This window comes from Staurois parvus, unplaced genomic scaffold (genome assembly GCF_062004578.1).
Source record: "Staurois parvus isolate SC_StPar_1 unplaced genomic scaffold, SC_StPar_1.0 ptg000048l, whole genome shotgun sequence".
In the NCBI taxonomy this organism is placed as follows: Eukaryota; Metazoa; Chordata; class Amphibia; order Anura; family Ranidae; genus Staurois; species Staurois parvus.
This window is the reverse complement of record NW_028317844.1, coordinates 22,455,799-22,482,808: the sequence shown is the minus strand read 5'-3', so window position 1 is coordinate 22,482,808 and position 27,010 is coordinate 22,455,799. Positions and strand designations below refer to the sequence as shown.

Here is a 27,010-nt window from a genome sequence, read left to right as displayed (position 1 = left end):
CCTATTTGCCACCATAGTCATACCTACAGAAAGAGCCCGTATAATAACACAATAAAGAAACGGTCATGGCACAAGACATATGTAAAATGTCTCTTTTTAAAACACTGATTTTAAAGCTGAAAGTTCAATACAGCTGGTAATCATTTTCTTTTTTATTATTTGGTCACTTGGTCTCCACAGCTTAGTCAAAGTTATTGAACACATGTTAATGTTCTACCATGCATTCCAGTAAGGCAGCCCATTTGAGTGGGTTGCCTAATATATCAAAAATGTGCATTAGCTGTGCATAATGCACATATATAGCACAATATTTTGTGTGTTGCTGCAATGAAACAGTGTTTGACTTAGTTTTAATATATATATATATATATATATATATATATATATAGATAGATATATATATATATTTCTGAAGAAATATGCAGCAGAATTTGATTATAGGATAAATTCACCTTTTGGTAAAAAATAAGTGCACAATTTTTTGCAGGTAAAAAATGTGCATTTATTATTTTTTATTGCAGGAGCCTGTAAAGCATTGCACCAGTGATCATAAGATCGCTCGTGCCATGCAGGTCTCTTGCAGACTGTCAGTATATCTGCTTGCCATACAGGATGTATTAGCAAGTAGATATACTGACAGGAATATTCAATGAACTACCAGGGTGCTCCACAGCGTGTTAGTTCAATGAGAACTACAAGCCGACAGCAACTAAGGCTGTCAGGACTTGTAGTTTCTCATTCACAGAGTGACATGGCTAGGTGGACCCGCACGACCATGTATTTTAAAAATTTGATAGCTAGCGAGAGGGGATAAGATCCCGCATTAGCAGACAAAGCAGGGGATCGTCAGGCAGCTGTTGCCGATGCTTTCATAACATGTTACACCCTGAATATGGGTGGAACATGTTAAGAAAGGTGAACTTATCCTTTAAGATGTTACCAGATTTGTGGGTGCAGATGTACAAAATAAAAAAAACAAATCTGTGTAAATATAACAAGCAGAGGTTGAAAAGGCCAGGTAGTCTTCAGGATCTACCCAGACACCTGATTCCGATTTGAAAGTCTTGGCCCCAGGAACCTATGTGACCTATGTCCAGCACCTTGAGTTTATAACACAAACACACACACACACTTCTTAGAAGCTGCGATTTCATGGATAATGATTGTGAGGCAGACTAGCCTTCCACCATTTCAGCACATTTATCTTCTATTATCTTTGGCATATCTTGCCAATGTGGTACATTCCATCCCAGTATCAAGTGACTACTCACCAACTTATGTATTTCACATTCTAAGTTTTGAATACAGTCGAGTTTCCTTTTCCGGCAGCGCTGGGCAGCTATCCTGTTTTTACTTCTGCGTCGAACATCGTGAATAAATTCCAACTGTTCTGAGGTCAGCTTGTGCATCTTTATCATCATCTGGAAATCATTGCGTGGAAGATCTGTGATTTGATCAATTGGAAAGGGCAATTTAACCTGCAAGAGAGAAGAAGCATTATTAGAAAACTTGTACTCATGCATTGTGTCCTTGTCTCATTCATAAAAGCACAATATGTATAATCATGACTGCAAAAAAAAAAATCCAGAGTCGTAGCCAAACATGACAGGGTCCTGTTTTAAACTTTATTCCAAGGCACCCTCATATTTTGCACAAATATGTCAGTGCCATTTAGCTCTTTATTCATTATATGGTTGGACAACTTTACAGAACAGAGAAGTGAGAGAAAACAAAACAATAATGTAAGCACATACTAGGTAAAATGAATGGAGGACTTATCACAATTGTGCCCTAAAACTCTTGTGCTCAGAACACCTGCCTTGTTTTACTCCTTCTAAAAGCAGTGCTGTTACTACCACCACATTCCGTGTGGCTTCTGTTGGGTCTGAGAAAACCCAGTTGGCTAGTCTGGGCTGTTCATTCAGATAGCCAGATTTTTCTCAGTCACTTTACCAAAAGTCTTCATCCTCACATGTTTAAGGTGGCTGAGATAAATCGGTACAGACCTGCAAAGAGAGGGCTACTTGTCCATGGACTGAATCACCTATGTGTGCTAGCATCATTCCAGTCAAGAGGAGAAAACACAGCCAGCAGCAACACCTACAATTGCTTTGGTGTGTGTGTGTGTAGCATTGTGAATGAGCTCTGACTGCCTGTGCCACACAGCATTTTTTATGCTTCCCAGCAAGCAAGACTAAGCAGAACACAGGTCTCTGAAGCTGCATTAACCACTTGCCCTCCAGAGAATTTACCCCCCTTCCTGACCAGGCCTCTTTTTGCTACTCGGCGCTGCACTAATTCAACTGATAATTCAACTATTTGATCTCCTTTTTTATTTTTTGCTCTATAAAAAAAAAAGGCTGACAATTTTGAGAGAAAAAACAATATTTTGAACTTTTTGCTATAAAACATATCCAGTAAAAAAATTTAAAAATCAAATTTCGTCATAAATTTAGTCCAAAATGTATTCTACAACAACTTTGCTAAAAAAAAATCCCAATATGTGTAAATTAATTGGTTTACGTGAAAGTTATAGTGTTTACAAATGGCGGTACAGATACTGGATTTTCAATTTTTTTTTATACTAATAATGTCGGCGGTCAGCGACTTATGGCGGGACTGCGAGACTGCAGTGGACATTCTGACACTGGGGGGAACGGACTTGGGGTCACTGACACCCCCGGTGACACCAATACAGTGATCAGTGCAAAAAAAAAAAACACTGACACTGTACTAATGGCACTGGGGTGGAAGGGGTTAACTTTTTTAGGCAATCAAAGGGTTAACTGTGTGATTGGAGTGTTTTACTAGGGGGCGGGGGTGTGTACTTTACAGGAACCTTAGATCCCTAGAGCTAAACTCTGCTCTCAGAAACAGTGTGCTGGGAACTGACAGGGAGCAGAGCTGCATTGAAAACAATGCACCATGTTTTAGGTGCCATTTAAAACAATGAACCTGGGCGGCAATTCTTCTGTGATCCCAGAATGCCCAGGTGTGAATAGGACCACCCTGGTTCACACATATGCAATTCTGGATGCGTTTGCAAACTCACAGATTTGCATGACAGGCTAGATATTATGTGTTCCTATTGAGGTGGTTGACACGGATGCGATCCACACGCATTGCGTCTTTGAGTGCCCTTACAAAAAGAATCCTGTGTGAGCTTGTTGTGGTGCAGCCCAGACTTGCAAGTGATAGAGTAGACTGGCATGTGAAGATAAGTGTTCACATAGGATTGGTATTGACTGGAGTTTTTGCATTAAAATTAATGGAAGGCATTTTGCATTGAAGTCAATGGGAGGTGTTTTTGCATGGAAGTTGATGGGAGGCGATTTTGCATTGACATCAATGGGTAGCGTTTTTGCATTGAAGTAAATGGGATGCCATTGATTTCAATGCAAAATCGTACCCATTGACTTCAATGCAAAATCGTGCCCAACTGATTTCAATGCAAAATCACGCTCCATTGACTTCAATGCAAAATCGCGTCCCATTGACTTCAATGCAAAATCACATCCCATTGAATTCAATGCATAATCACTTCCTATCAACTTCAATGCAAAATAGTGTCCATTGACTTCAATGAGGCTGCTTGGCCGCAGAAGGGCAAATGTAAAAAAAATGGTCAGAATAACCAATAAGGATAAGTTAGAAGTCATAAATGCTTAGGGACATTGTTTATTTTAACTTTTTTTTACAGCTAGAGAATCCCTACCAAAAGTCAAAAGAGTCGATTTACTAAAGGCAAACAGACAGTGCACTTTGCAAGCTCTGCTGACTTTCCCCATGAAATGATGTGCACACAAACATCATAGTTTTTTTTTTACTCCTTGCATATGATTGGGTATTCGTTGCAAAGTGAAGCTTCACCTCATTCACTAAGCTCTGGAAAAACTGTGCTTGCAAAGTGCACAGTCTATTTGCCTTTAGTAAAACATTCCCAATGGGGCCGTTTTACCAAAGGTAAATAGACTGTGCACTTTGCAAGTGCAGTTGCACTGATTTTCCCCAGAGCTTAGTGGCTGGGATGAAGATCTACTGATCTCCATAATTCAATCATGTGAAAGCAAAAATGCAGTTTTTTATATATATATTTTCCTTGCATCTGACTGTGTATTCATTACAAAGTGAAGTTTCACTACACTTACTAAGCTCTGGGAAAAAGGAGTGCAAATTGCCTTTTTTAAATCAACCCCAATGTATTATCTTCCTAATATCAGAATTTAGTATGGAATTGCCAGTGTAATATACAACTCATTTCAGTAAAATGGACGATACACTAGTAGAATTTTATTTTAAATTTTCATTTGTAAAAAGTCACTCAGTTTTGTAATTTTTATTGGGATCATATGGATGTTCATTTATGACTGCAATGAGGAGAATATCTGAAGGAGCAGGATGAAAAATGTCTAACTGTATATGTGGTTTTAGTTCAGTAAAGTCTATTTTTTCAAAATTGAATGTTAAAAATAATAGTTTGAAAGTCTACTATTGTGTGGCCAGCTTAATCTGTTTACAGATCCCACATGCGGGCATATCTGACAATTTATGCAAAAGGTGCTAATGACTCTTCGGTTGATATCTTCGTGTATTGTGTGATAATGTCATTTTATATAGTTACTTGCATTATAACAAACCTTCTGTTTATATCCATGTATTGTGTCATAATGTTATAATGTCATACAATGACATGCATTATTTTATTCCAGGCAAGTTAAGATTTTTAAATATCAACAATTTGCCTTGTTATCACTATTCACCAAATTACAGACATGCTTCTAGAATACAATTTAGTACTACTACTTATTCAGATAGAAATAATTACTTTAAAACTACAAAAACAAATCTGTCAACAACGTAAAAATTGACAAAACATATTCCTGCAGTACCTACATTTTACCACTAGAAAGCACTAATTGCTTATGCAATGTACAGTAGTCAGGAACTCAACTATTTAAATGAATAGCAGATAGCAAGCATTTTTTCCTGAAATCCAGCCATTAGATTACATTGACAAACTAATAAAATAATTAAAAGAATTCATCAAATGGTTATCAAATTCATAACGGATCAACAAGTAACTCTTGGTGTAGCCTTTAGACAAGTTATGTTATTTATCTCAACCTTAAGAACAGTGCACTGTACTAATTTGAAAATTAGGTGATTTTATTTCAAAGACTGACAGGAATCTAAAGTTAGCCATACACTAGTAAAACTTTCAATTGTTTTTGTTTTAAAAACATTCTTTTGATTTTCCTAATTGTTAAAGGCGTACATACATTCAAAGTTATTTTCCTACTGCAGTGATGAAAAATTTTGAAGGGGGAAATGGAATTTTCTCACACACTTTTAACAGTGTATGTGGCTTTTGTTTGGGAAAGTCCATTTGTTCCAAAATCAAATGCTAAAAGCGAAGAAAACTTTGAAGTACTTTCACAAGACATTCGTCAAGTCATCGAAGTTCTACTAGTGTATGACCTGCTACAGATAGAAGTCTACTGGTCTGTCCATCAAACAGGGCTAAGCTAGTAGGCAGGTCAGACCAGGAGTCAGAGACTCCTGGGTTCATTCACTACAGTGAGCGACAATGTAATTACACCATTGTTCACTTAAGCAGGAATTACAGAAGGGATTTTACAAACAATTGGCCAAGAGAAGTGTAGCATAGCATCCACCAGTCTTATGAAAAGGTGATAAAGAAGGTAGATATAAGCACAGGTTTGGTCATTTCCTATCCACTTGCCTACTGGGGCAATTTTCACATACATGGCAAAATTGTTACAAAATTACTTTGAACCCCAAACCATTATATGTTACCTGAAAGCACAGGCCTTGTAGAGAAAATATGGTGGCTGATGCAAATTTTTATGTCTCATGATATTTGCAGAGCCATTTATCAAATGCATATTTTCTGAAAAAACACAGCTACATGAATTTTATTGCACACAAACACAATACCATTTTTTTTGTAAAATATAAAAAATTATGTTATGTTGAGAAAATAGATAACAAATATGTCAAGATTTAAAATGGTAAACTATGGTGCCTAAAATGTGTCCATAGCCTTTACAGGTTATTAGTTTAGAGTTAAAAGTGAACTATAGTGCTGAATTATTGCTCTTACTCTGAGGTTTGTGGGAATACCTCACATGTGTGGTGCAATCATCATTTACAAATGTGTGCTGGACCTACGTGCACATTTGCATGTACAGCAGGAGAGGGGTGCTTTCAATTTTTAAAAATATTATTTATTTTAACCTTTGGATCTAATTTTATTCCTATCAACAAAGGGTAAACAATCCCCTTGTTATAGCTTTGGGCAAGTGGAAGGAACACTTTATTGAGACATCGGGGGTTTATTAGACCCCTAATGTCTCCCATGTCCATCAAAACATCTGACGAAACAGATTGGTTTGATCAGATGCTTCCCTGGCTGTACCTGCAAGGAAAACACAGCAATGAAACCAGAAATTACAAAATCCTCATTGCTTCCAGTTTCATTAGCCACAGAGGAGATGGAGGAATGGAAGTTCCTCCATCTCCTCTGTGTGCAGCTAATCCAACTTCTTGCAGCGGCCCCTGAGCTCTTTGGTGGAATGGCGGTGGGCAGGGGGGCTTGTGAGCACTGTATACGTGATTGGGTGGCTGTAAAGGCACTAGATCACTTTTACTAGAAGCTGATTGTCAGCTGAAAGAAACAATACCATGATCATGGTTGCAGTTGCAGCCATGACCCTGGAATATCCCTGTGCTGCTAAGGCTGTATATATATGGTTTCTTCACAGGAAACAATTAGCAATTCTGACTGAATATTTCAGTATTAGACCAAGAGAGTTTAGGTGTATGGAAGCCCAATCATTATTATGTTATATAAACTTTACAATTTTAATATAGTTTCAGTACAAATTTTTCATCTTTTTTAAAACTGCAGCTTTTATTAAAAAAATACCCAAAGATCCTGCAATGAAAGTCCTTGTTTAGGCACTGTAGGGTGACATTGATTTGTCCCTCTCTCCCAAATGCACTCTGTTATCATGCAGCTAGTGTGTTACAAACCTAACATATTTCAAATATTACACATTTTAATATACGTATCTCCTTTCCCTTTGGTCCAGAAAAAAGTTTTCTTCTCTGACATACTCAAACTTATAATATCTTTTATAGTCTCACCATTTTGACACTAGGCCAGGTACCTGAAGCCAATTCACAAAATCTTTTAAAATGAGTTTACCGCTTTCTTATTCTGATGAGCCAATTGTTCTAATTTCAAATTTAAATTGACTGCTGATATCCATTCCCCCATTTCAGTGGATGTGCTGAATTCCACAATTGTACAATCTACTTTCAAGCGAGAAACACTTTTTCACTTCCATTCTCAGATTAACTTGGTTTTCCAGAACATCTACCTTCCCAAAACACAAATATCTGGAAGATATATGTATATATGGAAAATATATGAAACATTTGTTTTAAAGACAGCATAAATATGCTGAATAACATCTTTCCAACATTTCACCGACTTAGGACATCTCCAAAAAAAATGTATGAAATCTCCCAGGGTCTGTCCACATTTAGTACAATTAGGGCTATAGCAAAGGCCTGCTCTATAAAGTGAATAGGGAATACTATAAATCCTATGGATAATACTGATTAACTCCCTGAAAGTCCAATGAAAGACTGAAGGAATCACCCTTAATAACGCTGACCATTCATCCTCTCTGACACACCCTATGGCCTTGAGACAGCACTGTCAATTGTTCAATAGTTATTGCAAACATTATTAGGGATGGGGGCATCCCCTGATCAGTGCCGCACTGTAAAGCCTGGTACACACACTGAGAATGTTGGACGAATGATCATCCATTTTTTTTTAAACATGCTAGTCTCCATATTGAAAATGAAGAGGTTACTAAAGTTACAAAAAAAATTGTATGATAGAATAAAAATTGGAAGTGAATGTATCGTATTTGTATTCTATTTTGGGACGAAAATTGTACTGAATTGACAAAAATCAAACAACCTGGTATCATACAAGAAAGATGTTTGTGATTATCACATCGCATAAGTTTGCATGTTCTGTCCTGATCAGCTCTCAAAAGTTGTGTACTAACAATCAGATTATCATACAATTGCTTCGAAAGCTATACTTTATTCTTCATCACTGCCCACAAATTATGTCACTCAGTACTATTTGGTTTTAGTTGCATCTAGAGGTAGTATTGTTCCACTTCCCATATTACCTGGAGCTATTTGTACATTTAAAAAACATTATATATTAGGGGCCTAGAAGTATTACACAAAAAGCCTGTTTGATTGTCTTTTTTAATTGTATGGATTACTGCAATCAAGTGTATTGCTAACATTTTAGCTGTTAGGCGTATACAGCAGGGGTCCTCAAACTTTTTAAACAGGGGGCCAGTTCACTGTCCCTCAGACTGTTGGAGGGCCGGACTATAGTTTAAAAAAAAAAAAACTATGAACAAATGCGGACACAGTACAGGAGATGACCAGAGACATACAACGGCGGCGGGAATACTGGGCCAGCTGCTCCATAAGACACACAGACATTTCCTCCCAAGTGTGTCTTATGGAGCAAAATAGTGCCCCATCATTGGTGTCAGTGGGAGGAATAGTGCCCCATCATTGGTGTCAGTGGGAAGAATCGTGCCCCATCATTAGTGTCAGTGGGAGGAATAGTGCCCCATCATTGGTGTCAGTGGGAGGAATAGTGCCCCATCATTGGTGTCAGTGGGAGGAATAGTGCCCCATCATTGGTGTCAGTGGGAGGAATAGTGCCCCATCATTGGTGTCAGTGGGAAGAATTGTGCCCCATCATTGGTGTCAGTGGGAGGAATAGTGCCCCATCATTGGTGTCAGTGGGAAGAATCATGCCCCATCATTAGTGTCAGTGGGAGGAATAGTGCCCCATCATTAGTGTCAGTGGGAGGAATAGTGCCCCATCATTGGTGTCAGTGGGAAGAAACGTGCCCCATCATTGGTGTCAGTGGGAAGAAACGTGCCCCATCATTGGTGTCAGTGGGAGGAATAGTGCCCCATCATTGGTGTCAGTGGGAGGAATAGTGCCCCAGCATTAGTGTCAGTGGGGGGAGGAATAGTGTCCCATTGTTGGTGTCAATGGGGGGAGGAATAATGCCCCATCATTGGTGTCAGTGGGGGGAATAGTGCCCCATCATTGGTGTCAGTGGGGGGGAATAGTGCCCCATCATTGGTGTCAGTGGGGGGGAATAGTGCCCCATCATTGGTGTCAGTGGGAAGAATAGTGCCCCATCATTGGTGTCAGTGGGGGGAGGAATAGTGCCCCATTGTTGGTGTCAGTGTGGGAGGGGGGAATAGTGCCCCATCATTGGTGTCAGTGTGGGGGGGGGGATAGTGTCCCGTCATTGGTGTCAGTGAGGGAAGGGGATAGTGTCCCAACATTGGTGTCAATGGGAGGAATAGTGTCCCATCATTGGTGTCAGTGGGAGGAATAGTGTCCCATCATTGGTGTCAGTGGGAGGAATAGTGTCCCATCATTGGTGTCAGTGGGAAGAATAGTGCCCCATCTTTGGTGTCAGTGGGAGGAATAGTACATCATTGGTGTCAGTGGGGGGGGGGGAATAGTGCTCCGTCATTGGTGTCAGTGGGGGGGGGGATAGTGTCCCAACATTGGTGTCAGTGGGAGGAATAGTACCCTATCATTGGTGTCAGTGGGGGAAGGAATAGTGTTCCATCGTTGGTGTCAGTGGAGGGAGAAATAGTGCCCCATCATTAGTATCAGTGACACCAATGATGGGGGCACTATTCCTCCCACTGACACCAATGACACTTAACTTGCTGACACCTGCTCCAGCATGGTGCTGCTGCAGCCAGCATACATGGTTGCAGCAGCACCATCACCATGGCACACTTACCTGTCAGCTGTCCTTCTGCACTCCGGCCTCTCCCTCACTCGATGTTCGCGGGGCTGCTCGGCTCCGCCTCCTCGCAGGTGATTGGCCGCCTGTGTGCCTTTCCTGAGCTACAGTTCTGGCACCCAATCACCGGTGAGGAGGCAGAGCCGAGCGGCAGGAGTGTGGGAGTGGCTGGAGTGAATGAAGGAGCAGCGCTTCCTGGACTGGATCGTCATGGGACTGGGACTGGAGCCAGGTAAGCTACAGCAGAAGCCTTGCCCACCCCTGTACTTAGTGTCCCTTCCTTGCGAAAAATACGCCCCTGTTTGAGGACCCCTGGTCTACAGTAGGAAAGGGTATCTAGTGGCACAAATATGGATGTATTGCATCCTAGCCTGAATTTAATATTGCCACCTACATGTATATACACATGCAACACATTATTTACTGATGAAACATTAAACATAGCAATCATGATGTAAAGCTGAAGTTTAGCTAAAAAAAAAAAAAAATGTACAGCTTTAGTCATATCACTTGAGAAAAAGGAGAGAAGCGCCTCTAAGTGCAATAAGTATTTTAATTCAAGTCTAAATGTAGAAACACTCACATGTGTGAAGTAATCATAAGCTTAAAAACCGTGGTTAACAATAGTTAACGATGGGATGGTAACCCGGGTGAAGAGCTGTCATCTTACTGCGATGAGCTGCTTGAAAAAGGAGTGCACTTCCGCCTTCCATGGCCAGTGCATGCTCCGAAACGCGTCGCAGTGCACTCTGGGATCTGACGTCATCATGGCCACGCCGCCGCTACGTTCCAGCGTGCGTTCCATCCGGCTCTGAGGGAGGACGTGCACGCCGGCCTCACCGCAGTTCCCCTCCAGCCACCACGCTGTTCCAGCCGAGAGCTGACCTCCCCACATCGCAGAGAGATGACGGCTCTTCACCCGGGTTACCACCCCACCGTTAACTATTGTTAACCACGGTTTTTAAGCTTATGATTACTTCACACATGTGAGTGTTTCTACATTTAGACTTGAATTAAAAGACTTATTGCACTTAGAGGCGCTTCTCTCCTTTTTCTCATCTACAGAAGTTGCTACAGCTTATTTGAAAGCCTTGCCCTCAGTGCCACATGGAATCCTACGCTCTTCATACAGTAGCCACTAATACCACGATCACCCCATACTACCATTTCCCAGGACTTTGCAGTGTTTGCGCTGTTACAACCCTTCCTCATTTTTTCTTAGTCATATCACTTGCCTGGGAAGTATGTACCATGTTGTGCAGGCAGCTGGATCCTAGAGAAATCTTCACTGCGAGGATGCATGTCCTCTTCCTGTCTTCTGAAATTTGTACAATGACAGCTTTGGATCTTTAGGCACTCCATTAGTGCAGGTGGGTCCGACAGGGACTTGTCCCCTTCCTTAATCCTCCATTGAGAAAAGTTATTTCATTGATGACACTGCCTGTAATGCTAAGTGAAGGTGGAAGCGAATCCTGTGATTGATTAGACTCTCTCCCATTCACAGATCATGTTATTAACAGTGTAATTAATGAAAAAACATATCGAAGGAGGCGGAAGGAGTTCATGTGTTCTCATTGGACCATTTGCACTGCTGTTTTTCCCGAGAACCTAAAGCAACTATGGTTGTGCTGGAAGTTCAGAAACTGGAAGAGGACCGACATCTTTGAAGTGAAGATTTTTCCAGCTGTAGGGATTTTTTTCCTCTATAGCTAGATTGTTATTTTATATATATATATATATATATATATATATATATATATATATATATATATATATATATATATATATATATATATATGTGTGTGTGTGTGTGTGTGTGTGTGTGTGTGTATATATATATACACACACACACACACGTGCAATAGAACACAAATTGTGATTTAGTCTCCCTACAAGATAGTCTATCTCTACTCTGCATATTCCTTACAAAAAGTCCTTCAAAGAATAAATGCAAAACCAATGTGTTTTTGCATATCATGTTCTAAAGGATAAACCACATCCTCAGTTTCACATATTCTCCATTCCAAAACTAAGATTCTTTTAAAATTAGGAATCTTTTAAAAATTATGTCTAAAAAATGTCATTTCCTCTCCAAATGCATCTAAGTTTTTAATCGATGAAATATAGTAGCTACATTTTTGCACTGCAATTAAACTTCAATGTAGATTCTTTCTCAACTTGTACTTTAACACTTAGTCATAAGCAGCCTCAAAGAAGGACACTGAAGCTCTCCAAATGCATCAGAAGTTCCTATGGCCTGCTTGTGTCAAACCTATCCCCAAAATTAAAAAAAAAAAATAAAAAAAATCACCATTTGTAAAGTTGCGTGTGGCCACTTTCCTTCACATGTCACAGCTGCAAATTACGGGTGAGGACTAAGATGTTACCATTGACTTAAAATAAAGGGTTGACACTGACAACAAATCTGGTTTAGAAGATTAACAGTTATTAGTATTTAGAAATTCTGACGTTACATAATAAAGAAAATATTTTATTTAAAGCTGTTCTCCAGGTTTTAGTGAAGTGTAAATAGTTTACCTTTAAAAAAAAAAAAAAAAAGTGTTGTTTGTTTGGACCAAACTGGAACCTCCTGTCCCACTCCAGGAACAAAATCAAGTTTTTTCCGGCTGTGGGGGAGTTTGTGACATCATCCGTCTGCCTCTCCGCCTCATCCATTCAGAAGATGCTTTGTATTCATTCACAGAATATAAAGCTTCCAGTGAATGGCTGAGCAGCGCTCAGCTTGACTTGATTTTGTTGTGCGAGCAGGATGGGAATTTCCCATCCTGTTGTTGGAACACAGTACTGTATACTCTATGTAGCTCATGCTACATTAAAGTGACACTAAAGCTTTGTTTTTTTAAATAACAACATGTCTATATTTACCTGCACTGTGCAGTGATATTGCACAAAGCAGCCCAAATTCTCTTCTTTTTGGGTCCCGCCAGTGCTCCTGGTTCCTCCCCCTCGAGCAATGCCCCCATGTAAAGACGCTAACCTGAGCCGCTGCTGTATGCATGTCCATAACCTACATAGAGCTGTGGCTCAACCCCGCCCCCACTCTCTCCTCGTCACTGGCTGTGACTGACAGCAGCAAGAGCCAATGGGCTCCCACTGCTGTCTCAGCCAATGAGGAGGAAGAGTCCCCAGACAGCAGAGGCTATTGAGAATGTCGCTGGAACAGAGGGTGCTCAATGGAGGGGATTGGGGGCACTGCACACAGAAGGTTTTTTACCTTCATGCACAGAATACATGAAGGTAAAAAAACCTTGAGCCTTTAGAACCACTTTAAGTTTATATATAGTTAGGTCCCTATATATTTGGACACAGGCATAATTTTAGATTTTTTCAGGTATTTACCAAAACATATTCAAGCTATAGGTATATAATGGATATGGGCTGAACTCTCAGGTTTAATTTGAGGGTATGTACATCCAAATTGGAAGAAGGGTTTAGGAATTACAGCTCTTAAGAGTAGCCATCCCCCTTTTTCAAGGAACCAAGAGTAATTGAACAATTGAATCAAATGCTGTTTCATGACCAGGTGTGGGTTACTCCATTATTTCTTCATCAATTAAGCAGGTAAAAGGTCTGGCGTTGATTCTAAGGGTAGTATTTGCATTTGGAATATATTGCCGTTAACCTACATCAAGCGTTCAAAGGAGCTGTCCATGCAAGTGAAACAGGCCGTTGTAAGGCTTCAAAAATGAAACAAATCCATCAGAGAGAAAGCAGCAACATTAGGAGTGGCCAAATCAACAGTTTGGTACATTCTGAGGAAAGAAGAACGCACTGGGGAGCTCAGCAAAATAAAAATGCATGGACATCCACAGAAGACAACAGTGGTGGATGATCGCAGGATCCCCTCTATGGTAAAGAAAAACCCATTCACAACATCCAGACAAGTGAAGGACACTCTCCAGGAGGTGGACGTATCATTGTCAAAGTCTACAATCAAGAGAAGACTTGGCGAGAGCAAATACAGAGGGTTCGCCATAAGGTGCAAACCATTCATAAGCCTGAAGAACAGAAAAGCCAGATTAGACTTTGCCAAAAATAAATATCTAAAAAGGCCAGACGAGTTCTGGAAAAACATTTTTACTAAGATTAATCTGCACCAGAATGACGGGAAGAAAAAAGTGTAGAGAAGGCTTGAAACAACTTATGATCCAAAGAACACAATGTCATCTGTAAAACATGGTGGAGGCAGTGTGATGGCATGGACATGCATGGCTGCCAGTGACACTGGGTCATTGGTGTTTATTGATGATGTGACAGAAGACAGAAGCAGCCGGATGAATTCTGCAGTGTTTAGAGATCTACTGTCAGCCCAGATTCAGCCAAATGCAGCAAAGTTGATTGGACGACGCTTCACAGTACAGATGGACAATGATCCAAAACACACTGCAAAAGCAACCCAGGAGCTTTTGAAGGAAAAGAAGTGGAATATTCTGCAATGACCGAGTCAATCACCTGATCGCAACCCAACTGAGCATGCATTTCACTTGCTGAATGAAAAACTAAAGGCAGAAAGACCCACAAACAAAGAACAACTGAAGAAAGCTGCAGTTAGAGCCTGGCAAAGCATCAGAAAGTAGTAAACCCAGTCTTTGGTAATGTCCATAGGTTCCAGACTTCAGGCAGTCATTGCTAGTAAAGGATTCATTTGTACAATTACATCTGAGCCCCTGAACATATAGGGACTGTGCATACAAATGGTTGCAGTTCCTAAAATTTGTACTCGATATTTATGTTCAACCCCTTGAAATAAAGCTGAAAGTCTGGTGAAAGAATGGTGACGTTGCAGTTGCGGTCGGATTGATGAATTGTATGAGAGTGGATGGTCCGGGGAAGTGTCGCCTGGCTGTGTGGACTTGGCTGCCTGTCCCATCCTATCACCCGGTGTGTGTCCTGTACCTCCTCCATGAGTGCTGTTCAGCAGGTGAGAGAATTAACTTTCAGACAACACAGTATCCAGTTTCCAGAGAGGGAGCTTCCTGTACACTTGGTGAGCTGCACCCATCCATCCCTTAAAGGGGACTCTGGCATTCCTTTGATCTACACCTAAAGCCCCAGGATCCACATATTCTGAGAAGGAGTCGTCCACATCCCTGCCCCATTTCAGATAACCTTGATGACATCAGGATATATTATATAAAGGCACATTTTACTATGGCTCCGGTGAGTGCGCATTTCTTCCATACTAGATCGCACAAGCACCGAATTATAAAAAATGCAGGATTCCTAGGAGCACTTTAGTCACCTTATGAACTTTACTAGTTATTATTCATGATTCTTTTTATGATTATATTTACATTTATCTTTTTATTGTAATTTATTTGAGCGCTTCACATTTTATACATTTTGATTTTTTAAGGTTTGTTTTGGTTACCTTGGTGCATAGCGGCTGATTGCTTCACATTCACTTATTATTCTTAAACTGAAAGTCTGCACTTCAGAGTCATTTGGATTGTTTCATTTTAATTTATTCCGGTGCATACAGTGCCAAAAGTATGAAAATTGTGCCTGTGTCCAAACACATATGGACCTAACTGTAGAGCTCACAGACTCTGCATCTGTTAGTGAAGGAAGTAGTTTGTTTGGACCAGCTCGGCATATTTAATGTTCACTAGAACATGGAGATTAGCTGTAAACAGAAGTATGTTCTTTCATATTGCTTGCCCTAAAAAATTGTATTTTACTTTATTTCTGTAAGCCAACTGGGTTAGAGTGCACAATAACAGCAGTGTTTGGCTGCTCTGTATCAGTGTAAGCTCTGGCTGGAAGATGTGTACTTTACTCCCCTTCACACAACCAGTCCAAAGCAGACCTTGTACCTTTGTAGTATATGATATCAGCTGAATCAGACACCCAAATAAGCACAGAGAACACTGCACTTTAAACGAGACAACTAACTTTAGACTTGATGATGTGGAGTGTTGCAATGTGCACAGATCATCTAGATTGTTTGGCAGCAATAATCATACTATATTGCTTAAGGGGAAACCTCCTCTATTACAAAATGTACAGTATTTACCTGTAATTGGAATAACAAGTGTATATTATACATTCTATTGTATCTGCACAAGCTTGTTTCAAAGCTTAAATCTAGGCAGGAATAAAAGACACAATGTAATGCAGAGCTGTATTCATTACTACACCCTAAGCACTTGCAGTTAAAGTAGAACCATAGGCAAAACATTTTTTTCATTTAGAAAGATAGGATAAAGTAAGGGGGGGTTATAACCAGTTTTTTTTGCCATTTGTGTCCCACTGGGGAGAGGAAATCCCTGCCAATTAATGGAATCCCTTGGGGACACCCAGGTCACAAGAACTAGTGTCCCCAATGAATAACTTCCCCTCTATTACTTTTCTGGGGAAAACCCAAAATTAGGGATCTTCTTTTACTTGCAATGATAATGGTAAACAGGACAAATAGAGAGGGTGAATCACCCTAATGGGCACACAGACAGCAACAGGGGCAGACTGACCATTTGGAAACTCAGGCACTGCCCGAGGGCCTGGGGTCAGTAGGGGGCCCCATAAGATGCCCCTGGTACCTTTTTCATAGGTTTTTTTGAGTTTGGGCAAGGATACAGGGGCCACATGATCCCCTATTGCCCCATGAGCAGGGGCGGACTGACCATTTGGAAACTCGGGCACTGCCCGAGGGCCCAGGGTCAGTAGGGGGCCCCATGAGATGTCCCTGGTACCTTTTTCATAGGCTTTTTTGAGTTTGGGCAAGGACACAGGGGCCCCATGATCCCCTATTGCCCGGGGGCCCCATGAGTTCTCAGTCCACACCTGCCCATGAGTTGTCAGTCCGCCCCTGGACAGCAATAAAGACCTAATAGGTGTTCTAATCCAAAACTTGAATCCTTATCTTTAACCTGGTATCAGCCTCCTACAGTTCCTGCAGTGCAGAGCTCAGACTGGGAGGGAGAAACAGCCCAAGAAGCCAATCAGTTGTGCTGCAGTGCAAGGAACATACTGAAAGGATGAGAAAGCAGATGACCTTGAGTGGTGAGCTCTTCATTCTGCTGCTTCTCCCTTCACTGTCCAGTTACAGGCTGGGAAAGAGATCTGAAAATGTTACTGAACTGCAGCAGACTAATACCAGGTCTCCAGCTCTGCCAGGCAGGGCTGTGTAGTGTGACAAGCTGTCTAACTTTACAAACTATATGGACATACATAAAACCTTTAGGGCTCGTTCACATTAGAGTGCGGCACGGGAGAGCTGTGTTCCCGTGTGGCTTCCACATTCCGATCACAATGCCCTTACGATCTGCTGCGGACCTCAGTTAAAGTTAACGACACCCTGAACGCAGGTTGCAAACACATTGCGTTTACCTGCACCGGCCCGCAACAAACCGCATGGTACAAAGTACCATACGATGTGGTTGTCGTGCTTTTTTAAAAAAAAAGCAGTGCATGCACTACTTTTAGCACGGTGCAGTGATATTTCAGCCCATTCAAATGAATGGGCTTGAAATCGCACCACATATGAATCGCACAGGAACACACAGCGTGTTCCTGTGCGATTCAGATCAGGGCATAGTGTGAACCAGCCCTTAGGCAAATAGAACAGCGACAGTATGTGTTTTTAATCTCACTATTTAGCCGTTTGCCTGGAGTTCAGTGTTAAAGGCTGAGTTCACTTTTTTGGGCAGAAGTTCACCTTTCATAATAAATAGAATCCTTTGTAATATCATTTCTGGTTCAGCCATCCCAGTGTTCTTATCTCTCACCTCATTCACAGATGTTTTGAAATTTCATGTTTCTTTCCGAGTTTAAAAAAATTATTTCTGCCTGCATCACTTCCTGTATATCATCTCCCATCATTCACTGTGTTGTTGCATCACAGGAAAGGGTGTGATAGGGCGTGTATTACCAGATTGGACCACACCTCCCTCATACCACCACTTCTTGTTTTATTTCTACCCACTTTTCTACTTCCTCCCCTGAGGTGACCATACACATTACAATCTGATTGTACAAGCTCCTTTAGATCTCCCGTCAGCTACATAGATGTAGTGTAAGGGCCTGTCTGATTTGATACAAATTGAATAGATTGTTTGGGTAGGTCCTTCTATTCCAAAGTTCTGGTAAATCTAAAGGAAATTGTACAGAGATTGTACAATCAGATTGCATAGTGTATGGTCATTCTTATACAAGTACATAGGAGGGAATGGATAGAGACACTCAGCTGTCAGGCCTAGCTCACATCTTCACATAGCATGAACTCATGTTCCCACACTTTTTTTTTCCAGGCGTTTTGGAGTGTCTCCACTTATCACGCATAGGACAGCCCAACAACTGCCCCAAAGAAGCTCCGGAACTTTTTTCTAGAGTGGAGCATGGTGCGTTTTTACTGTGCTTTTTCGTGTATTTGCAGCATCTTTCTGAACCAAACAGAATCTGCCATGCATTTGGTAACACACAGATATGAATGGAGCCTCTTTATTCTTGTGTAAACAAACTAATTTCACTTTCAGGCCCCATTCACACCTAGCATATTGGGGCATACTTTTGTGTATTGTTTTTCCTGTGACACCTGGAGGGCAGCCCATTGATTGTAGCAATGGGCTGCCCTACAAGTGGCAAAGTAGCTCATGGGACATTTTGGCTTGTTGCAGGTTGCACATTTTTTACTGTGCGTTTTTTGCAAATTTTTTCACGTGGAAAAATGTGTGTTTGCTTCTGTTTGGTGTGCTGTCAACAATTAATGTCATCAAAAGTGCTACCAGTTAATTTTAGGTGTATAGAGGGGGCCATACACTACACAATCTGATTGCACAATCTCTTTTAGATAGCTAGGAAATATTCACCATCTTAAAAGAGTACCTACATCCAAAAATTACTGTACAGTAAAAGCGTTGTATTTGAGGCCATATAGATTTCATGGTACTGCCATAAACATTACAACATATATGTTTCAAATAAAATTGCTTTATTAAATAAATTAAATAAAATACATAAAATAATACTGTGCCAGAAAAAAAGGCACTAAAAGCTTTCTCACAAGTGGACTGGTACAGATAGTACCATAGACAAGATGATACAGTCTAAAACATATGACCAGTTTCTTCTCAACATGTTTCGCAGTTCTGTCTGCTTCTTCAGGAGTATTTGGGAAAGCAGGACATCCAATGAATCTATTAGGGAGACCAGCAAACTGAAGAGCACTAGGACTGGATCTCCCCCCCCCCCCCCCCCCCCCGGTGGGTATGGGAGCAATATATATAAGACTGGATGTAAAATATACCCGAAAAGGGGAGATTTTTATTAGGGTGTCTCAAAGGTCCAAAAATGGGGCGAAGGACAATGATGACCACAAAAGTGACACAGACTGGATAAAAACAGCTTCACCACAATATAACCCTTACATAAACGTCTTTATAACTCGCAAACTCAGGTGTAATAAATCCAACAAACACAAGGAGTCAGCAGTGCGGAAGATATAGTCCAGTCAGTACACATACTATAGAATTTGGGCCAACGGGCCCCAAAATTTAGCAAGTATCTCTGTTAGGTTCCTCAGAAGTCACAGTATACGTACATGTACCATAAGTTAATCACCACCCAGAACATCAACATGATGAAAACTATATAATAGGAGGAGACACCCTCTATCCAATCATTCTGTATCCAATCAGGCAGGCCCTACATAGTTGATGGTAGATCTAATGGAAATTGTACAATCAGATTGCATAGTGTATGGTGAATTTTACAGAACCCAGGACATACTTCTCCTTTTTCCAGTACAACAGCTCTTATCCACATAGGCCGTTATCTGATAGATCAGCTCATGCTCACTCACTGCCAAATGAACGATCTATGGCTGTGTATTTAGTGAGAATGATATTGACTGATTGCACTGGAAAAACTTGTACCTGAGGAGGTGGGTGGTAGTGATATGCTGAAAGGGGGGTTGGCAGATGCATGTGCTATGTCAGCTGTGAACTCCTTCCTGTGTCACGTCCTAAGGTCGGTCTAAGAAGTAATAGAGACTTTTTTTTATACAGCCAGCTGGATACAGAGGTAAGGGTTGTGTAGGATAAATAGAAATCTTTTCTATTTTCACAACAGAAGTAATGGTATATTTGTACATAGGGGAGCTGGAATTTAGAAAAAAAAGGCAAACAATGTCCATACTATATCTCACCAGCAATATGGCCCTGGCATATTTCAACCAAAAAATAATGTCCATTTAAAGTGATTGTAAACCTTTACCTTCTAAAACAACCCATTCAGTTTAACCGCTTCCGACCACCTTATAGCAGAAGTACTGCTACAGGGCGGCAGGGATGTGCAAAATCATGTATACAGTGAGGTACAGAAGTATTTGAACACCCTGCGATTTTGCAAGTTCTCCCACTTAGAAATCATGGAGGGGTCTGAAATTCACATTGTAGGTGCATTCCCACTCTGAGAGACAGAATTTAAAAAACAAATTCAGGAAATCACATTGTATGATTTTTAAAGAATTTATTTGCCTTGCACTGCTGAACATAAGTATTTGAACACCTGAGAAAATCAGTGTTAATATTTGGTACAGAAGCCTTTGTTTGCAATTACAGAGGTCAAACGTTTCCTGTAGTTCTTGCCCAAGTTTGCACACACTGCAAACCTGGCCCACTCCTCCACACAGATCTTCTCTAGATCTGTCAGGTTTGGGGCTGTTGCTGAGCAACACGGAGTTTCAGCTCCCTCCAAAGATGTTCTATTGGATTTAGGTCTGGAGACTGGCTAGGCCACTCCAGAACCTTGATATGCTTCTTACGGAGCCACTCCTTGGTTATCCTGGCTGTGTCCTTCGGGTTGTTGTCATGTTGGAAGACCCAGCCACGACCCATCTTCAATGCTCTGACTGAGGGAAGGAGGTTGTTGCTCAAAATCTCACAATAAATGGCCCCATTCATCCTCTCTTTAATACATTGCAGTCATCCTGTCCCCTTCACAGAAAAGCACCCCAAAAGCATGATGTTACCACCCCCATGCTTCACAGTAGGGATGGTGTTCTTGGGATGCAACTCATCCTTTTTCCTCCAAACACGACGAGTGAAGTTTAGACCAAAAAGTTCTACTTTGGTCTCATCTGACCACATGACTTTCTTCCATGCCTCCTCTGGATCATCCAGATGCTCATTGGCAAACTTCAGACGGGCCTGGACATGTGATGACTTGAGCAGGGGAACCTTCCGTGCAATGCATGATTTGAAACCATGACGGTGTAGTGTTCTACCAACAATGACCTTTGAAACTGTGGTCCCAGCTCTCTTCATGTCATTGACCAGCTCCTCCCTCGTAGTTCTGGGCTGATTCCTCACCTTTCTTATCATCAGTGATACCTCACAAGGTGAGATCTTGCATGGAGTCCCAGTCCGAGGGAGACTGACAGTCGTCTTTAGCCTCTTCCATTTTCTAACAATTCCTCCAACAGTTGATCTATTTTCACCAAGCTGCTTGGCAATTGCCCCGTAGCCCTTTCCAGCCTTGTGAAGGTCCACAATTTTGTCTCTGGTGTCTTTTACAGCTCTTTGGTCTTGCCCATGGTAGTGGTTGACGTCTGACTGACTATAGGGTGGACAGGTGTCTTTAAAGAGCTCAGACAGGTGCTACTAAGTTAGATTAATGAATGGAGTAGAGGTGGACTTTAAGGGCACAGCAACAGGTCTTTGAGAGCCAGAATTCTTGCTGTTTCTTAGGTGTTCAAATACTTATGTTCAGCAGTGCAAGACAAATAAATTCTTTAAAAATCATGCAATGTGATTCCCTGATTTTTTTTTTTTAATTCTGTCTCTCAGAGTGGGAATGCACCTACAATGTGAATTTCAGACCCCTCCATGATTTCTATGTGGGAGAACTTGCAAAATCGCAGGGTGTTCAAATACTTCTGTTCCTCACTGTATATACACGTGATTTTGCCACTATTGGCTCCTTGGCATGTCAATCACTGAGTCCCGGCTGCCGATTCTCGGCCAGAACTCGGTGATCGACAGCTGACAGGGGAGAGGTATGTGTGTAAAGAAGACAGATCTCTCCCCTGTCAGCATGGACAGGCTACTTTGTATTGCTGTTTACATAGCAAAACACAACACAGTATACTGTTAACCCTTTGATCGCCCCAGATGTTAACCCCTTCCAGCCCAGTGTCATTAGTACAGTGACAGTGCTTTTTATTAGCAATGATCACTGTATTAGTGTCACAGAGGATGTCATTTAGCATTTAGTAACCACCCAGTGTCAGAATGCCCGCCGCAGTCCTGCAGTATATATACCGCCATTTGTAGATGCTATAACTTTCACATAAACCAACTCATTTAGACGTATTGGGATTTTTTTTTTTAGCAAAGACATGTAGCAGATTACATTTTGGCCTAAATTTATAAAGAAATTTTATTTTACTTTTTTTTTACTGGATATGATTTATAGCAAACAGTCAAAAATACTGTTTTTTATTAAAACTTGTCAGTCTTTTTTTTTTCAAAGTGCAAAAAATAAAAACTGCATAGGTGATCACATACCACCAAAAGAAAGCTCTATTTGTGGGAAAAAAAGGACAGAAATTTAATTTATGAACAACGTTGCATGATCACACAATTGTCAGTTAAAGTAACACAGCAGGGCATCGTAAAAATGGCCTGGTCAGGAAGGGGGTAAATCCTCTGGAGGGCAAGTGGTTAAAATATAAATGAAAGGCAAATCGTTTGTTTATAGATAAAAAAAAAACATTATAATTACCTTTTCCCCCCTTTTTATAAGTGATTACCATTCCCTCTATTCTCAGCTGTATAGAGAGGTGAAGAAGGACCAACAGCAGAACACTGATCGTCCTCGTGAATGGCTGTACAGGAGGGCATGTCATGACAAGTCTGATCATTGGAGGAGAGCAGACTGAGTTTCCAGCATAGCCAGAGAACTGACCGCTGTGTGCTCTCATGCTTAGCATGGTCAGTTTTTATTAGGAAAACAGATAGACTGACAATTACACCAGGGATTTCACACAAAAGAAGCAATTCAAAGAGAACAGGATACTTTTTCATACAAGCACAGCAGATACACATCAGGAATATGAAGTGTTGGGTTTGCATATTCTTTAGGCTGGGTTCACACTGATGCGGTGTGGAATTTGCAGCGTTTTCTGTGCGACTTTCGCACTGCATCAGAATCGTACCTCGTTCATGCGAACCAATGTGGGTGTGTATAAGTTAATAACACGCCGAAATCGGTCTGCAAAATGTGGTGCGAGGTGCAGAATCGGATCGCATAGGTGTGAATACCCATTCGATCCGATTCTAGTGCGGACCCAAAAAAGGGTCCTGCACCTTTTTGGTGCGGGTCCGGTGCGATTTGAGCCATACAAAATGTATGGCTCCAATCGCACCGCACACAGATCGCATGTGATTTGCACAGGAATGCAGTGCGGTTCCTGTATGAATCACATGTGATGTACCACACCGCATTAGTGTGAACCTAGACTTAATGTTAAGACTATAAAAATGAAAGTAAGGAAAAATAAACAAGTCTCAGTATAATTTGTAGTCAGGGAATAAAGTTACCGTATATACTCGAGTATAAGCAGAGTTTTTCAGCACATTTTTTGTGCTGAAAAACGGCCCCCTCGGCTTATACTCGAGTCAACGTCTGCAGATGGCTCCCCCCCCCCCCTTCCAACAGAAGGGAAAGTACAGGGGTGGGTAGGGGGCTGCTGTCTCTTACCTGGCTCCGGTCCCATGACGATCCGGTCCAGGAAGAGCGGCTGCTCCTTCATTCGGTTCGTCCACTGGATGTTCGCGCGGCTGCTCGGCTCCGCCTTCTCACCGGTGATTGGCTGCCAGAACTGTAGCTCAGGAAAGGCACACAGGCGGCCAATCACCGGCGAGGAGGCGGAGCTGAGCGGCCCCGCGAAAATCGAGTGAAGGAGATGCAGATAAGTGTGCCGTGCTTAGGTGCTGCTGCAACCACATATGCTGGCTGCAGCAGCACCATACTGGAACAGGGGTCAGCAAGTGTCAGTGGGAGGAATAGTGCCCCATCATTGGTGTCACTGATACCAATGATGGGGCATTATTTCTCCCACTGACACCAACGATGGGGCACTTTTCCTCCCCCCCACTGACACCAACGATTGGGCACTATTCCTCCCCCCCCACTGACACCAATGATGGGGCACTATTCCACCCCCCACTGACATCAATCATGGAGCACTATTCCACCCCCCACTGACACCAATCATGGAGCACTATTCCACCCCCCACTGACACCAATCATGGGATACTATTCCTCCCCCCCACGGACACCAACGATGGGGCACTATTCCTCCACCCCCCCCACTGACACCAATGATGGGATACTATTCCTCCCACTGACACCAATGTTGGGACACTATTCCTCCCACTGACACCAATGATGGGACACTATTCCTCCCACTGACACCAAAGATGGGGCACTATTCCACTGACACCAATAATGGGGTGCTATTCTCCCCACTGATACTAATGATGGGGCACTATTCCTGCCACTGATACCAATGATGGGGCGCTATTCCTCCCACTGACACCAATGATGGGGCGCTATTCCTCCCACTGACACCAATGATGGGGCGCTATTCCTCCCACTGACACCAATGATGGGGCACTATTCCTCCCACTGACACCAATGATGGGGCACTATTCCTCCCACTGATACCAATGATGGGGCACTATTCCTCCCACTGATACCAATGATGGGGCACTATTCCTCCCACTGATACCAATGATGGGGCACTATTCCTCCCACTGACACCAATGATGGGGCACTATTCCTCCCACTAATACCAATGATGGGGCACTATTCCTCCCACTGACACCAATGATGGGGCACTATTCCTCCCACTGACACCAATGATGAGGCACGATTCTTCCCACTGGTGTTCCCACCCGCGGCTTATACTCGAGTCAATAGTTTTTCCCAGTTTTTTGTGGTAAAATTAGGTACCTCGGCTTATATTCAGGTTGGCTTATACTCGAGTATATACGGTAATCCCCTGAAGACCAGTATGTTAATCCTCCTTCATTTCCAGGTCATATGACGTCCTCAAAGGATGGGGCCACGCTGTGGTGTGATCTGTCACTTGCTGTGTCCACGAAGCACAGAGGATGACAGATCAGTTTACTGGGCCACTACGGTAACATGTGATCGCTGTGACCAATCACATGCCATATGTATGAATGGCTTCCATTTATAGCTGTTTATTGTGTACAATTGTGTTGGTTGGTCACAGTTATCACATGGTACAGACAGGGCCAATCACAGTGCATCTGCACCATGTGATAACTATGACCAATCACAGCTTCACAATAGTACACACTTCATGAATGGATGTCATTCATAAAAATGGTTGCTTATAACAGTGATTCAGTGATTACCACTGTTATACATAATCATAGTGTGGTAAAAAAAACAATCCTTATCACCGTCCCGTAGTACAGTGTCATTATGGTAACACTGTATTGCTATGGTCAAGACACTGGTGCTAGCTTTCTCTGGCACTGCTGTGGCTAGATGCTGATGACTTACACTTGTCTGGTGACACTGTGACTGGTATGGTGGCAATCAGGAATACTATTGCTGGCCTCACTGGTCTTGAGACCCTGGAACGGGTGTGGCATTGATTAGGAACACTGTTGCTGGCTCACATTGGTGTGATGGCAAGCAGGAACACTGTTGATGGTTTACACTGGTCTGGTGACACTGAGTGGTGTGGCAGCGATCAGGAACACTGCTGATCTGGCATCACTGACACTGGTTTGGTGGGAATCGGGAACCCTATTGCTGGTGAACACTGGTCTGGTGGCAGTCAGTGACACTGGCTGGCTGCAGTGGACACCATGACTAGCAATTGGGGATACTACTGCTGGGTGCAATGGTAACACTGGGACTGGGGTGGCTTGCAATCAGGGACACTGTGGCTGCACTGGTTTAGTGACACTTTACTGGTATGACCTGAAAAAGAAGAGCTTGGAGCACTGCTCTAAGCTATGGAGGAGATTGTTCCCTTGATCCTTAGGAATGGGGGTGCCAGTGTCCATATGCTCTCATCTAAAAATGGCAAACGTATCATACACAGAGGACACCACTCTCCCGGCCACACCATATGAGATCAGCCTATGCTTCTCCGCAAATCATGGCCTTCGACACATTATACCCTGCCAATCAGGGTTTAGTCAGAGGTCTATGACTAAGACACAATGGATGGGGCAAAACACATCAGAGGGTGTGATTTATGGAGCATAGGCTGAGGACGCTCCATGTTACTATCTCATACAGACTGGCTGGGAGAGTGGCGTCCTCTGTATATGCTACTTTACTCTTTCACAGTTGGAAACACTCTTTTTCCTCTCACAGCTGATTGATGTGTGAGAGGAAACACAGTGGTGGCTGCAACATGCAGCCTTTGTTTACATTTATAATAATTTTGATTGACCCTGTGCCATGTGATCGCTGTGACCAGTTTCATGTTCTGCCGTGTTCAATGAGTTCATTAAATTGGCGTTCAACAGCTTGTGAGCTGCATGTTGGGTACCAAGGGTCTAGGCATTGATTAACAATTTCTCCAGGTGTTTTCAACACATGTTTTTTAGAAATACAATTATACTTTTGTTTTTACATTGGTGGATCATGTCCCCAAAATGGGGACAAAATGTTAACAAGAGTAGAAGTTGAGGAGAAAATTAAGACACAGGCCCTGCGGATTACTAACTTGGAGATGCAAGTGGAAAAGATGTGAAGGGAACAGAGGAAGCTCTCATTCAAATTGGAAGATCAAGAGAATAGAGAGAGAAGAAATAATTTAAGGATTCGGGGACTACAAGAACATTTGCATGAAGAAGACATTCGGGAAAAAATAAGAAGGGTGTTTAACCCAATAATAGGTAGATTAGCCACAGATCCTTAGAAAGTTGAGAGAGTACATAGGTTAAGACGCCTGCCAGGAGTAACACCAGACATCCCAAGAGACGAGATTGTTTATTTCCATCATGATGAGGATAGAGAGAGAATATGGAAAAGACTGCGGGAGATCCCCGAAATAAAATTTGGAGAAAGAAAGTTGC

At 42.0% G+C, this 27,010-nt stretch overlaps 1 protein-coding gene across 1 annotated transcript in view; it reads right to left on the bottom strand.

The window, feature by feature from the left end:
• BACH2 (BACH transcriptional regulator 2) overlaps window positions 1-27,010 on the bottom strand; it is a 381,627-nt gene that overhangs the window by 12,029 nt on the left and 342,588 nt on the right. Inside the window, exon 6 of the mRNA XM_089665387.1 lies at window positions 1,272-1,478. Within this exon, the coding sequence (XP_089521513.1) occupies window positions 1,272-1,478 (207 nt within the window). The remainder of the gene's footprint in view (window positions 1-1,271; window positions 1,479-27,010) is intronic.